This window comes from Seriola lalandi, unplaced genomic scaffold, assembly GCF_002814215.2.
Source record: "Seriola lalandi dorsalis isolate HSWRI2012SDOR001 ecotype SW California unplaced genomic scaffold, Sedor1 jcf7180002054982, whole genome shotgun sequence".
Lineage (NCBI taxonomy): Eukaryota > Metazoa > Chordata > Actinopteri > Carangiformes > Carangidae > Seriola > Seriola lalandi.
Genome location: NW_019525531.1, coordinates 1,518,780 through 1,534,217, shown reverse-complemented (window position 1 = coordinate 1,534,217; position 15,438 = coordinate 1,518,780). Strand labels below are relative to the sequence as shown.

At 38.7% G+C, this 15,438-nt stretch overlaps 1 protein-coding gene across 1 annotated transcript; it reads left to right on the top strand.

The window, feature by feature from the left end:
- The first annotated feature begins 4,227 nt into the window (after nucleotides 1–4,227).
- ift57 (intraflagellar transport 57 homolog (Chlamydomonas)) lies at nucleotides 4,228–15,254 on the top strand. The gene is made up of 12 exons (XM_023396703.2): nucleotides 4,228–4,364; nucleotides 4,580–4,753; nucleotides 5,431–5,605; nucleotides 6,802–6,920; nucleotides 7,257–7,347; nucleotides 7,677–7,745; nucleotides 9,301–9,423; nucleotides 9,946–10,017; nucleotides 11,374–11,505; nucleotides 12,318–12,380; nucleotides 14,556–14,622; nucleotides 14,740–15,254. Exons 2-12 carry the CDS (start codon nucleotides 4,599–4,601, stop codon nucleotides 14,919–14,921), a joined length of 1,248 nt encoding a protein of 415 aa, XP_023252471.1. The 5' UTR covers nucleotides 4,228–4,364; nucleotides 4,580–4,598; the 3' UTR covers nucleotides 14,922–15,254.
- Nucleotides 15,255–15,438: the final 184 nt, after the last annotated feature.

Genomic DNA, 15,438 nt, shown 5'->3' with positions numbered 1-15,438 from the left:
ACTCAATGAGCATAGATAGATAGATAGATAGATAGATAGATAGATAGATAGATAGATAGATAGATAGATAGATAGATAGATAGATAGACATTTTGACATCATTTAAAGTTTTGTTCTGCCGGCCCACCAGTCCAAACCTCAAAAAATATAAGGAAAAGCAGTGAATTCTCAAATTCCAGAACAAAGAAACCAACAAATTTTATTTAAAAGATTATCAAAATAGTTGCCGATTACTTTTCTTTCCATTGACTGATTAATTAACTAATCATTTCAGCTTTACAATCTTTTTTTTTTTTTTTTGCAATTAGTCTGTGCTGTTTCTTTTTTACTCTGGGATATCAAAGTTGTTCACATTGTTAACTTATTTATATATTATATGGGGCATTTTTACATTTAAAACAACCTTTAGCTTTCTCAAGAGCAAGATAATGGTTCCAACTTTGGCAGCTCTTGGCTTCCAATCCCGAGCATCACAATGTGTGTCTCCAAAAAAGAAATGAAAAGAATCTGAGCGTGCCGTTAGATTTTTACTCGATCAACACACTGCTCCCTGCTCAGAAAACATCCTCTCCAGACTATGAACTGTCTGAATATGGAAACTTTGCCAATGCAGAGTGTGTGAATGGAGCTTTTCAGTGGGTGGGAGCTAATCGCTTCGCCTGTCAGTCGGTTTTCCTGCAACGTAATGACTCATCAAGCTGTGAAAAAGAGAGTGTTTTTCTTTCCAAAATGACAAATCCAGCGTTTGAAAGGACTGACACCTTCTGTTAGGGAAACGAGCGCTGACACACCGGCAGAGGAAGTGGAATACTAATGAAGCTGTGAGCCATCTCACATCTGGGCTAACACAACGGTGGCTATTGACAGCATGAAATCTGTCTCTTTAAACCTGCAGGAGCTGGATTCTTTCTGGCCACTTGTTTTCAGGAGAGACAAGTTGCGAACACAACGCTGACATTACATCACCTTTAACCTGCAAACAGCTGCCTATTTCCACGTACAGCCACATGATCATTCATTAGAGTGGTGTTTGTGTCCAGCTCATGAATCTAAGTGATGAATCCTTTGCTTTTAGCTGTTTTTTTTTGGGGGGGGAGGGGGGGGGGCTCCATCACTTCCTGAGGAAAACATCTGACACTTTAGGTGCTCAACAAACCAAAAAGTCTTTAATAAAGTCATTAATTGCAGCTTATAAACCCTTTATAAATGGTGCCTTATTTGTTAATTTATGCTCGCTGGTTTCAGGTAGATTTTTCACAGGTCTGTTTTGGTTTGGATCCAAATCTAGGACCAGTAAAGACTTCTCGCTTGATTTTCTTCCCCAGCTTGTCTCTAACTGCATCTGTCTGCTGTTTGCTGCTGGGCAGGTCGTGGACTGTGGGTTTATCAGAGCTTGTTTGATGTTGCAAATGCTGAGACTGAACTAGACAGGAATCATAATGAAAAGGCCTAAAAAAGCTCCTTAGAGCTGCAGTCATGGTGACAGTTCTCTGTGGGTTCAGAAATACGAAAGACAATTGGGTTTGAATTTTAGGCAGGCGAATATAAAGCCTAAAGTAATCACAAAATATGTCTGAGAAATAATAGAAACTGGTGTATCATATGGTAGCAAGCCCAGGTCCTATCGCCGCTATTAAGAAACATCCGGTGAAATAATGACTCTCAGATAGCAGTTATTTTTGTGCAAAAAGTCATAAATAGCCTTTGAATGACACCCAGTGGGCTGATAAGCTTCCTGCTGAGCCCTGAGGCAAGGCCTCCTAGCAGCCGCCACTCATTACCGCCTTGTTCAGGTTAAGCCGTGGATACACCTCTGCTTCTCCTCCCAATTACCTCTCCATCGAATGCCTGGCAAGCCCAGGAAAGGAGGCCAGGCCACAGGCTGACACACTGTCTGGCTGCACCCGGTCTGTAATCACACCGGAACAGAGACAAAGCTTCCTTTCTCTGCAGGTTGTGGTGATAAGAGTTGCTCAGGACTGAGGTTCATTTGTAGGCGTCTGGAGGAGATTCATTAACAGCTGCTGCAGCACATGTTGAGATAAAGCAGGATGTCTGTGTGATGGTGGACTATTAGGTGATACTCTACATATTAATAATGATTCAAATCACTCACTGTGAAAAGCATTAGCCAAGATAATCTCTGCCTATGGATAGCCTATATCTCAATAATGCCTGAAAGAGCATAAAAATGTTCAAACATTTGTTGTTTTGTTTACTTTTTAAAAAAATCTGTTCACACTCTGCCAATGAATTATTTTAATTTATAATTTTTTTTTACTTTTCTTTATTAATATTATTATTATTATTATTATCATTATTGGTAGTTGTATTATTAGTATTTATTTTATTTTGTAAAATAAAGTAAAGTGAAATTGCTGTGCATCCAGGACAGAGATAGGATCTGGAGATCTGGATGTGGTTAGCTCACTATCCTGGAAACCAGACAAGCTCATATTTATTCACTATGACAGATGACTCCACCCCCTTCACATTGAAAATATTTCTATCTGCAGTGAAACAGGTCTGGCCAATCAAAACCATATACTTAAAACAGGTGTGCTGACAGAGGAACACACAACTAACAACACCCCTTGGAAATCGCAAATGGACTGACCCACGAACCATAACTAATTTGGCAGCAACAATAATTTGATTTCAACTCTGAAACCGAAACTTATCTTCCAAAAGGAATTTTATCTTGGGGTTAAAGGAGCTATTTGTAAGTTTTGCTATTGCTACAAAGCAAGTGTTAGCATGAACAGCTGTTTACTTATCAAGAGCTTCAGCCATCGTTGTCTTTATAAGAAATGAGCCACTGGTAAATGAGCAGGTGTATTAAGAGAGGCTGTGAATACCGGCTCACTGGATAGTTTACTGGGATACGTGATGGAACTGAGCCAATGTTAACCTTAGTGCTTTTTCTGCTGTGACAAGTCAACATGTCTGGAGAGGCTTGTTAACTAAGGCTAACTTGCTTGGGTGTTAATTTGTTAAACCGATTGCACCAAATCAGTAGCATTAGGACAGAGCCCCCCCCCCCCCCCCCCCGCCTTATGAGCTCAGGACTTTGAGATGCTGTTGTTGATTAACAATGCTAAATGCTGCTAACATCGCAATGTCTGTAAATAAAATACAACATGTAAATAACACACCTCTTTGGTTGTTGGAAGTTTTGTTTTTTCTCTTTTAATGGAGCTAGGCTAACAGTTCCCCCTGCTGCCAGTCCTTGTCCTAAGCTAGGATAAACCTAGCTCGGATTTCTCCCTGAGATCTCTCTTCTCATTTACCCGACTTATCTTATTTTACAAAATGTCTGAACACTCCTTTAACGTGTCTGTGTCACTCCCCCCCACCCCCATGCTGTGCCTGTGTGATTACATGTCTCAGTTCAGATGAGCTGGTGGAGAGTTAGGGCCGTCGCTGAAGCGGGGGGGACGCGGCTCGCTGAGCGTCATCAGCGATGCAGCAGGCGGTCAGCACGCCCGTCAATCAATCACAGTCACCAGGGAGCTCCACCTGTGTGTTCGACAGGCAGGGAGCAGCATCCAGATGAAACAAACACACCCCTCTCTTCCAACACTGCCTGCTTCTCCACAGGGGAGGGTGGAGATATGAATTATTCACTAACACACATACAAATAGACACATACACTTATATAGACTGTGTGTATTTGTAGACTGAAACTGTGTGTATCATGCTTGACTGGATAAGGTTGTGTTGAGGTTGAATTTATATAATGTATGGAAGAGATGAGTGTGACAAAGATATACGAGTGTTTATCAGTGCAGTCACCTCTCAGTTATCTGTAACACAAAGCAAAACGAAGCACAAATAACAAATCACATTCCCACCACCAACATCTCTAACTCCCTATATAATAATAATAATAATAATAATAATAATAATAATAAATACAGGTAGATGTGACTACGCTGTTGCACAGTGTTATACTAACTACATTGTCAGAAATAAGAGGCAGAAGGCAAATGATTTAAAGCCTCATAAAGATAAAAGTAAACATATTCTACAAAAGAACTCAAGAAATCAGTTTTATAAAATCCTACTTCAGAATCTTTAATTAACTAACTAATTTGATTGAGAATATTTTATTTTATTTTGTTTTATTTTTTGAATAATATAAAGAGCAGACATCCACACTCCATACCAGTAGGTAGCGGTAATGCGCCAATTAGTTGTTTGCGAAACACAAACCGGAAGATGAAGAAGGACCTGACGCCGATATTGACAGTTTAGCTAACAGTGACTTCCAGCGATTCACTGTAGAGGATTTCAATACTTTAATGTCCATAGTCGTAAACTTTCTGACTTGCTGATGTGTTTATATCCTGCAGACTGACAGGTACTTTTGAGTTACGGATTTGAACCACAATTTGTAGCATGATTTTGCTAGCGGCTAACGTTAACTACCTAGCCAGCTAGCGTTAGCTCTCGGTTGCCTGACAACGGAGGGGGAAGCCAAACAAACCGGGCTAGCACAGGCTAGCACACGCCAGCTGGTCGAGAGAGTCCAAGAAGAACTCATTGGGTCTGGTCTTTTTCTTTTGATATTTAAAGCAGCCGGTGAAGTGGAGACATGGCGGATGACGGTAGACGGGGAGATGAAGATGACCGCGGTCCCGGAGCAGTTCACCAGGTGTTTGTGGTGATGGAGTGTTTACTGGAAAAGCTGAAGGTGTTAAATTATGAGGAGGAGGTTCTGGCCAAACACAACATGAAGAACCTGTCCAGGTGAGAGGACCTTCACTTGATAGTTAGTTAAAGCTTTTAAATCTCACAGGTGACTAATTGATGTTTTAGTAAAGTTAACTGGGCAACAAAGTCCTTCAAATGTCCCAGCCATACCAGTTAGTGTTAAATTTTACTATTGCTTCACCAGAAATGAGTGAAACATGTACTGTGTGAAACATATATTGTGCAAGGGTGAAAATAATTTACCATAATGTCCTAATCACAATTATGGTTTTATTGCTGCTGCGGACATCACAAATGTAGAGTACAAAATGAAAATAATACAATGTTGAAATGTAAATTAATTTCCCCACACTATGACCATATGACAGGGTAAATCAACATGTGATATGAAAAGGCCTGGAGTTACTCCACTGTTTAAGGAGAATAGTAAATCAGATGTTGAATATTATAGGCCAGTGTCAGTATTAACAACCACATCTAGGTGTTTTTGAGTGTGTTGTTTTTGATTGATAATAAGATAAATTAATCTGTATTTATGTAGCACATAGACATCTGCCAGAACAATAAAACAACATAGAAATAAAAGATGGGAATGATGGGAACCATAAATGTGACACTAAGTAATAGAAAGAGTCTAAAAAGAATAACCCATTTAGAGGAGGGAGAATCTTCCTGGCTCATTTCTTCTCATGATCTCTGTTTTCCCTCGTCAGACATTATTTTGTCTCCAGTCCATATCTGGGATCCAACCCCGGCGAGCAGTTCTACATGTTCACCATCATCGCGGCGTGGCTCATCAACATGGCGGGGCGGCCGTTCACCGAGCCTCAGGAGTACGACGAACCCAACGCCACCGTGTCCAACATCCTTGCAGAGCTCAGGGCGTTTGTAAGTGATGTTCAGCTCTGTGTGAGCAATGAAACACAGAAACATCCTTCACTGATGTAGTCAGAGTCGCCGTTCTAAAAGTGTCTGCAGGTCCTGACATGAAAACAAAACTCCTGTTTAAGATCAAGGCTGTAAAATATTTTGAATTAAGTGAAATCAATCTTTTAATATGTTGGATTTAGTTTTAGAGGTGGCAAATTTGTCTTTATTTCATTCTCACTGCCATTAAAAAGGTTATAAAAATCTAATTTGTTGACACTTGGAGATGAAGCTGTAACTTAAAGGACAGACAAAATGAACAAAGAAAAAAGCATTAAAAAGATTAATCCAGAGATTCAGTGCTGATTAGCTTACTTTAAAAATAAATATATAAATATATATCCTTCTTTTTCAACAAAAGCCAGTAAAGAGGCAAAAGTTGTCAAATGTTAAATGTTGTCTAAAGAAAAACAGCCATACAGCATGTTTTTTTATCCTGAAAATTTATATTCTTATATTAACTGTGAAAAAATTGAAAGAATTTTGATCAAATAAAAGTGAGGAAGACTATAACTATGAATCAAGGCTGGATATTGAATTGCAATGCTTAACATATTTTCCTTTATGTTGAAAAAAAAAAGTAATTAAAAGTCTGACGAGTTTCATAATCTTATTGAGTTAATTTTAGATGAAAGAATTCCTGATTTAAATCAACAAACTAAAGCATTATTAAATGTCAAATTCTGATGTTTCAGGAAAAACGTCTAATCTTACTTAGAGATTATTTGATTACCAAGGCTCAGTGACAGTTTTATTTACTCTGACACATTTTGGTTTATACTAAATACTGACGTTCACTACTCAGCCCCAGTGGCACCATCCTGTTTTCTTACAGCTTCACAGTACGTTTTCATTTTCCTCTTTAAAAATTGAGCGTCTGCTTCATGTAACTCAGAGTGAAAAGGTCTTAAAAAGGTCACAGATCTCACATTTACCCCTGATGAAAGTTGCAGACGCTCTGTAACTTGACAGATGAATAGTGAATGAAACAGATGAATGAAATATGTAACCATGAATAAAATATGTCGCTGTGCTTTTGATCCTGACCTCAATCTCAAGTCGACTCCGGCTCCTTGTTGTCATCTGCTGTTTTACTATAAGGACTCAGGGATGTGAGAATGTAGGAGACTTGTCTGACTCATCACTGCGTCCATCAGGGTGTCAAGGTGGACTTCCCGCCCTCCAAACTGAAGTCAGGCTCAGGCGAGTACGTCTGCTTGGTGCTGGACCGACTGGCTGAGGAGGCTCTGAGGAGGAAGGGGTTCTCCTTCAGAAGGTACTCAGACATGTTCTGCTCTAGCCAAATCATTCCTGTGTCATTCTGTTTGTGGACATGTTCCTGTATCATGGTTTTAGAGTCGCAGGATTATCAGTCTGTGCACCAGGACCTTGACCTTTAACCTCCTTTTATCCAGCTGCTTGTTACTTCTGGTTTTGATTTTGATATTTTCAGATCAGATTCTGATATTTAACTGTAATCCTCAGGGTCTCACAGTGAGTGCAGCACAACAAGTATCAGACTAAACAGTGCACATGAGGAGATCTGTGTTTACCTGAAATTATGTTGCCAACTTTTTGTGTTTTGACCTCGTGTCTTGTTTCTTTCTTTCAGACCAAAGTACCCAACAGAAACCACAGAAGAAGAGTCTGTGATTGAGGACGACGCAGAGCTCACACTCAGCAAAGTCGAGGAGGAGATGATAGTAGGTGTCTCAGCTGTATGAACTTCTTTTTTCTTCTTTGTTGCACTCTTCATCCAAAATGTTAAGCAGTTACTCTTATGATTTTTTACCTTTTTTAGCCCCAGAAAGATTTGTGTATTTTATTACCTGTGTTTAACATCATGACCAGAGTTGAGTGCCAGTTAAAATTTTATACCTAAAACTGTGATTCATCACATTCTATCAGAAGTTTTTTTCTCTAAAGGAGCCATGTATGTGATTTGTGATATTCCTCTGAGCACACGGGGGTGATGTAAGGCAGAGGCTGTCCACAGCTCATTAACAAGTCTTGTGTTTGTGTGTAAACTCAGGAAGAGCCTGATGAGGAGGAGGAGAACGTGATGGATCTGGAGGCTCTGAAGTTACGGACCACTCACACTGTGAGTTCACCTTTAGTATCAGAACCGAACAATGTCGGTTCAGGTTTCAGTAAACATTCTGTCTCTCCTGCGCATTTATCTGAGGATGGATCCATAGGAATCCCCTCCACTATTAATGATTCAGCTTTTCTCCATTGATCTTGTTCTGGAAGCACTACAGGCGATTGGGGGTGGGTGTTGGGATGAAGGTCCAGGTCTGGATTCCTGCTGGTCACAACAGGTGTGCCACAGGGATCCATTCTGGGCCCTGTCCTGACCATTTACATTAATGAAATGGTCTCTTTCCTACGAACTCATCTTTACATAGACAAGACAATTTTGTGCTGTGTTTCTGACTCTGGTCAATCAGCCACCGAGAATCTACAACTTTCCTTTCATGCTTTATTAATAACACTTGTTATCTTAAGTTAGTTAGTTATCTTTGTGCAAATAAAAGTAAATGTATGTTTTTCTCAAAATTTCAAAACACAGAATGCTGTAATCAACTACTGTTTGAATATCAAAAGGGTAAGATAAGACGAGTATCTTGGCATCTGGTTTAATGACAAATTTACATTCAAACACCACGTCAGGGACCTTGTTGTCAAACTACAACAAAGTTATAAACAGAAACGAAATCAGGTTCATTTGATTTGTAGGAAGAGGGGGTTGTTGAACCAGTTTTCCTCCTGGTCCTTGTCTATGTTGATGAAATCCACAGAAATGCTGCTGCCCCCTCTGCTGTTAGAGTCTGTTTACCTCTCAGCCCTGAGGTTCATCACTGGTGGTAGCTACTACACTTACCACTATATACTCTATAATAAGCTTGGTCAGCATTGGTGTCTGTATATCTTTAAAGTATCATAAATCACATCTGTGCTGCATTGGAAACCTGGTCCACTTCTAACTCACTCCAGTGATTGGCTGGTTCTCCAAGACTGACCTTTGAAGGAATCATAGATTCTCCTGCAATCTAAAACTGAAAACTCTTGAACCTCTTGGACACCTCAGGAATCTACTTAATAACTGTCTATGGTTGTTGAATTTGTACGATTGTATCTCCCATGGTAACTACTTCTGAGGTTGTTTGACAGCGACAGTCGGAGCAGGAGCCATATTTTTCGGCGGTTGGTTGTCTGTCCGTTTCATTCTTGTGGACATAGTATCTCGTTAACACCTTGACTGAACTTCTTCACATTTGGCACAAACTTTCACTAGGACTCAAGGATGAACTGATTAGATTTTGGTGGTCAAATGTCAAGGTCACGATGACCTCACAAATCTTGATTTTGGCCTTGTGAACATAATATCTGGAGAACACAAGACAGTGTTTTGGCGGAGGCATACAACCGCAAGGTGGTAATTCTAGCTGATCTTTTATATTTGTAATTTACATGTTGGTGTCATTGTAAATGAGGGTCACCCTCAACTTGGGGATCACCCTTAAATTTGAATTACTGCACATTTTATTGACGGCTTCGTTTTCAGCCAGCTGAAACATGAGGCTCCTTTTCACTTTTATCACTTTGAATTTTGCCAGACATATAGTATATCCTGTTGTCTGTTCTTCTGACAGGAAGCAGAACCGTCCTCCAAACCAGACGAGATCCTGGAGTCGACAGTTGATGCAGCAGAGTGGAACCTGGAGGTGGAGAGAGTCCTGCCTCAGCTCAAAGTCACCATCAGGACAGACAACAAGGTACAGGCTCACCTGAGCACCACCTGCTTACTGGAGGTTACAGGTGATAGTGGATTCTCATCAAACCTTAAACTTTGAAAATATATACAGTATGCATATAAATGTATTTATTTACATGTGTAAAATGTTCTGAGACACATTCACAAACATAAACTCTAAATTATACTGTGGGAATATTTGAACTGTTGTGGGACGTTTCATCAGCTGCAGATACATACAGATGTTATGGTATTTTCCTTTCAAAATAAAAATGGCTCCTAATATCAGCAACATAAGGTGAGAAAAAAATAACAGGTGAATTAGATTAAGATAGATAAATATGTGTGAATATGTAAGAATAAACCTTATGAATCAGATTATAAATTATGTGATATTTATTTGATGGAAAATCTTTTGTATATAAATGAGTGTTAATGATTTGAAGGCTAGGACTCAGATGTCACTGTAGTTTCCCGCCTTATTCCCGCTGTGTTTGTTTCAGTTGTTTTTTGACTAGTCTCAAGTCTGTGTGTGGGTCTGCAGGACTGGAGGATCCATGTGGACCAGATGCATCAACATAGAGACGGGATCAAGTCCTCACTCAAAGAGGCCAAGGTGAGTTCACTGACCTGGTTTGATAATGCAGCAGCTGAGACTGCCTTTATGTCTGTCTTGAGTGCCACCTGCTGGACTGTATCAACACTTTCCTCTGTTTCTTATTTTAATTACTGGGTTCATCGTCGCTACAAACCTTCGTTACTCCGTACCTAGTATTAATGTTTTCATCGTACAGATGCCCTGAATGATCTCCGCCTGTTTATGTTTTTGCATATGTCCTGTTAAAAATGTACAGAAGCCCTGAAAGGCATCTGAAAATGTATTTTTTGCCCTGACTATTTTTCTAAGTAGTTTTTTTTCCATCTGTGAAAAATAGCCCCAAGAGGCAAGTGAGTCTTTCTGGGAAGAAAGAAAAACAAAAAGCGTTTTCCCCCAGGTCACTTGCCTCTCGTCGTTGTTTATACAGATGAAAAAAAACGTATCGATTGCCTTTCAGCGCTTCCATATTCAGAGGTTGTTTTTACACATAAAAAAAAATTTGATTTTTGATTTTATTTTTCTACAAAGATTTTTTTTGCTTATGTAATACTTATTTAAGCCACATGCGTGTTAAGCGCACCACTACCCCATTCTAAATCTGTATAAAAGCATTGCAGGTTTCTTTCTCCATGCACTCTAAACACAAGGCACATATAACATAGCAAGTGATCTACCATTATGTTCCTTCTCTTGGCTACAAAGCTTAGACAAATGATCCTGGCAAAAGAAATCGCTTCATAGCAACAATTTTATATTGAGCTGCATTCTTTTGTTTGAAATAACAAGTAAAGCTTGAATTGAAGGAAACTGACAATGAAGAAGAGAAACAGAGCAAAGCAAGAAAACTCAGATTATAGAGGCAAGTCAATAAGGTGTGTTTTTATATTTCCAACAATGATGCTGCAGACAGCGGGAGCTGTGAGAGCTCAGGAAAACAAATTACACAGGTGAAACAGTGAATGTGAACAGTCAGCTCATTTGTCTTCAGCCTGATCTCTGGGGGAAACAGCTGATGTTACACCACCACACCTGTCAGCCTGCACTGGATCCCCACGCTATGATAATTAGATTTTTCTTAATTTGCTAAAGTGTGACAAGATGTGAGCTCCTCTGTGGCAGAAGTGTTTACTTATTTGTTGCTGAGTCGTGTATTTTCTTATAAACTTTGCATAATGTTACACTGAGCCTCCCGTCAATCACCTGACACCCACATAAGAAATAATCCCTGCTGTCTCCTCTAAGAAATAAGACACGTTTGATGTTAGTTTAGAGCAGTTTTGTCTTCCACATAGAAAAAAGGTTATGGACTGAAAGTTAAAAGTGACAGGGGGACTCAGGAGGAGACATCTTTAATGTCCTCTGTTGTCTCTGTAGAGCTACCTGGACAAACTGCAGGAGGACATCGGGAAGACTCTGGAGAAGGTGAGCAGCCGGGAGAAATACATCAACAACCAGCTGGAACATCTGATCCAGGAGTACCGCAGTGCTCAGGCCAAACTCAGCGAGGTAAACACCAGACACACACCTGCAGCTGAAAACACCTGGAACTCACATCTGTACCTGAAACCTGCAGCACACACACCTGTGTGCTCGAGCAGGCTGTTAAACACCTTTGTGTTTTATTTGATAGCTATTTAGATTTTGCACAGCAATACCACAAAGCTGGTGCAGTTGTGTTTTTATCATCAAATATACAAACTTTCCAAAGTGTTGATCCATAAGAAGATATATTTGTGGTTTTAAGAACCAAAAACCATCTCAGTGTAGTTTTACATCTCCTCTCTCAGGCTTCTCTCTGGAGCTCTAGTAACAACAGGTTGGTGAGCCAATCAGAAGAGAGGAGGCTCTGGGCCTCTCTTCTGATTGGCTGACTGTTTTCTGAGTTATCCAATAAAAATATAGCAGATTTCAGGTAAACACTGGGTGGGGCTTGGGGCATGGTTGAGGGCAGTAACTGCTTTGTTGTGACATCACAAAGTTCCAGAATTCCTGACAGCTGGTTTTAAGGCTCAGTTTCTGAATACAGGCTGTGTGCATTTCTCTGTGGACTGAGGCTTTGATACTTTCACAGTATTAATTAACTAATAATTCCATGTGATGATCAAGGAAAACACAGGAAAAATGTACAAATTGGTCTGTCATCATATATATATATATATATATATATGTGTGTGTACAGTACATGTACATGTAGATTTAGATTTGATATTGTAGCTGTCATTCACATGTGGCGAACACAATTCATGTAACATAAATGAAAATATAAATGTGTTGGACGTTCAGCAGAAACCTGATCTCAAACATCTTTACTCCACCAGGCCAAGGAGCGATACCAGCAGGCCAGCGGAGGAGTGACAGAGAGAACCAGAGTCCTGGCTGAGGTCAGTGAACGCATCGCCCAGCTGCATTTTAATCACTCAACAGTCTTGTCTGTGTGAATAATAATAATAACAATCTACAAGTAGAAACATCGTCATAGTTTGAGACTGTGTGACTTTATACTCTTTATTTGTTAGATTGCATTCCCTTACAGTGGTTATTTCTCAACAGAACAGAGTTAACAACTAGATCATCTACAGCATATGTCCCCCCACCCAAAAACGTGTGTGTGTGTACATGTACTGTATATACATACACACAAATACTTACTTAAGCTAATTAAACAAGTACATTAAAGTTTTATTATTTTGATTTATTTATTTATTTAGATAAATAAAAGAGAGAGAAAAATATAATAACGAATAAGACAGGTTTAAATAATTTTAAACGTTTTTTGTTTTTTTTTAATTAATATTAATTTTGAATAATATTTGTTTTCTGGATCTTAGTCCATCTTATGTCAAATGGTTTTGCTTGATTCCTGATCTTGTGATTAATTATGTCCATTTTATACATTTTATTAATTGTATCCTTCCATTTGCTTTGTGGTGCCTCTGGTTTCAGCCATTTTTTTTTTTTTTTTTTTTGGTTTTTTTTTTTTTTTTTTTTTTTTTTTTTTTTTTTTTTAGTGCTGCTACTCTTAATATTCTATATTATAATATTCTTTTATATATATATATATAAGATATTTATCAATTTGTTGATAACGTTGCTGCCGTGTTTTACTGAGTAATAATTGTAGTGTGTGACGTTAAAGTGAATACTGTTAATTTGAGTCTAGTCTCTAGACTTCCTGTTGTTTTTCACCTTCTGACCTGTCGTCATTCGGCAGGTAAACTTCCAGAGCTTCTGTCTTATGTCTTATCCTATGTCTCTGTGGCCTTTTAGATGTTTTGTTAGACATGTTATGGAAGATGCAAGAATGGAGTCAATTTCTGTTGATTCCTGATCAGATCAGTAGGCGCCATCTTGTGATAAAAACACATCACCACACTGTCCTGTCCTGCTTGTGTAACGGGGTTCAGTCTGTTTCTGAAATACCCCGTAAATCTCTTTTTCCACATGACAGTTCCAGTGTCTGTGTTGTATAGAAGATCATGTTGAAGTAATGGCTGGCAGTTGACTGGTTGACTCCAACAAAGAGACACAGACAGCTCCAATGATGATTCAGTGACTTCTTTTGTAATCGCTTACAAGCACTACAAGATCTGGAGGATACAAGCCCAGTCTCAATAAAACAATTCAGTCTTAAAGAAAACCATAATCAAATGAAACTTAAACACTAATGAGTGAACTGCAAATAAATAAATAAATCATATGGCCAACAGTCTTACATTAAGACATGATTGATAAAGATGATTAATACACATAGATAATCATTCTGTAAGACAATATAGTTACTTTCTCTCTCTGATAGGATTTACATTAATATATGAATATTTACAGATCTTCACTTAACAGTCGCACACTCACCTGGAGGATTCAAGCTCGGTATTAGATATATTAATTATATTTTTAATGTAAGATGCTAGAGACACATGACTAATCTAATTATTATTGTTCATTTGTTATTAACTGTTTTTATTATTATTATTATTATCATCAACAATGAGCTAATGGACACATGAATTTCCCCTAGGGGATAAATAAGGTATATATCTATCTATCTATCTATCTATCTATCTATCTATCTATCTATCTATCTATCTATCTACACTTGACTGTTTTCATTCAGTGGAGCTTGTGATAAAAGTTATTTATTCATTATTTTCATTTACACAGATAACATATTCTTTATTTAGTTATACTATGTATATGTGAATAAAGCTGCAAGTTTTATCCAATCAGTGACAAAAATGTGTTAACTAGGCCTTTAAATATATATTTATGGTCAATTGAATGTCTTTAAATTATAAGGGAAGTACTACTTCACTGTGAACATGATAAACAAAAATCATGAGAAGAGCAGTAACATGATAAAACATGTAAATGGAGGATTATTAAATCAAGGCAAGAGGAACAGAGAGGAATAAAGAACAATCAGAATAAAGTCAGTGTCATAAGCAGGAGATGAGATTCATTTAAAACCATGACAACTCCTTCCTGTTTTACAGGAAGTGATTCACTGCTTTATCACCTGCAGACAGAGACTGTTCATGATAGTGTCTGTGTTTCAGATCAGTGAGGAGCTGGAGAAGGTGAAGCAGGAGATGGAGGAGAAAGGCAGCAGCATGTCTGATGGAGGTGAAGCTGTTTAGCCTGTTTGAAGAAATTAACTGTCTGGATTTGGTTCTCAAATTATTATTGAGTTTTCCATGTTGCTAAGCAACCTGACCGCCTGTCTCTGTGCTCATCCCTCAGCTCCGGTGGTGAAGATCAAGCAGAGTCTGACGAAGCTGAAGCAGGAGATCGTTCAGATGGACGTGAGGATCGGCGTTGTGCAGCACACCTTGCTGCAGGCCAAACTCAAAGAGAAGTCCAACATGACGCGCGACATGCACGCCACCAACATCCCTGAGTCCGCTGCTGGGCCCTTCACTTAGTCTGATCACCAACACTCAATGCTCCTCTCCTGTTTCTCTGACCTGAACTGAGGCTGAAATGTTGAATCTCATGACGTTGGATCTTTAAAACGTCCTAGAATTTCCTTTAAAACCAGAAAAGTAATCTCTGAGAAAATATTTTTTATACTTTTAAAAGATTCTCTCTGCCTCGGCCCAGCAGCTGTTAGCTCATAAAACATTTCTAGTTGAACAGTTCATTGATTTCACTCTTTGTCCTTATTTATTTTGTAGCTTCTTTTTGTATTGATAACATTTAGAGCCATTTTTGTGTATATGAACATAAAATAAATTTTGATACCAATTTACAATCAACATCTTCTCCATTTGAAATCTTTCTGAGGCTAAATAATAATTAAATGATTTAATCAGAGTTCAGTGGCCACCAGGTCACCAGCAGGTAGATTCTGACCTGGGAGGATTCATTTTAATTGAAAAACTGACATTTTAAACATCTACTTGTCTGTTAATAAGAGTTAAATTTCAGAGCAGACAGCAC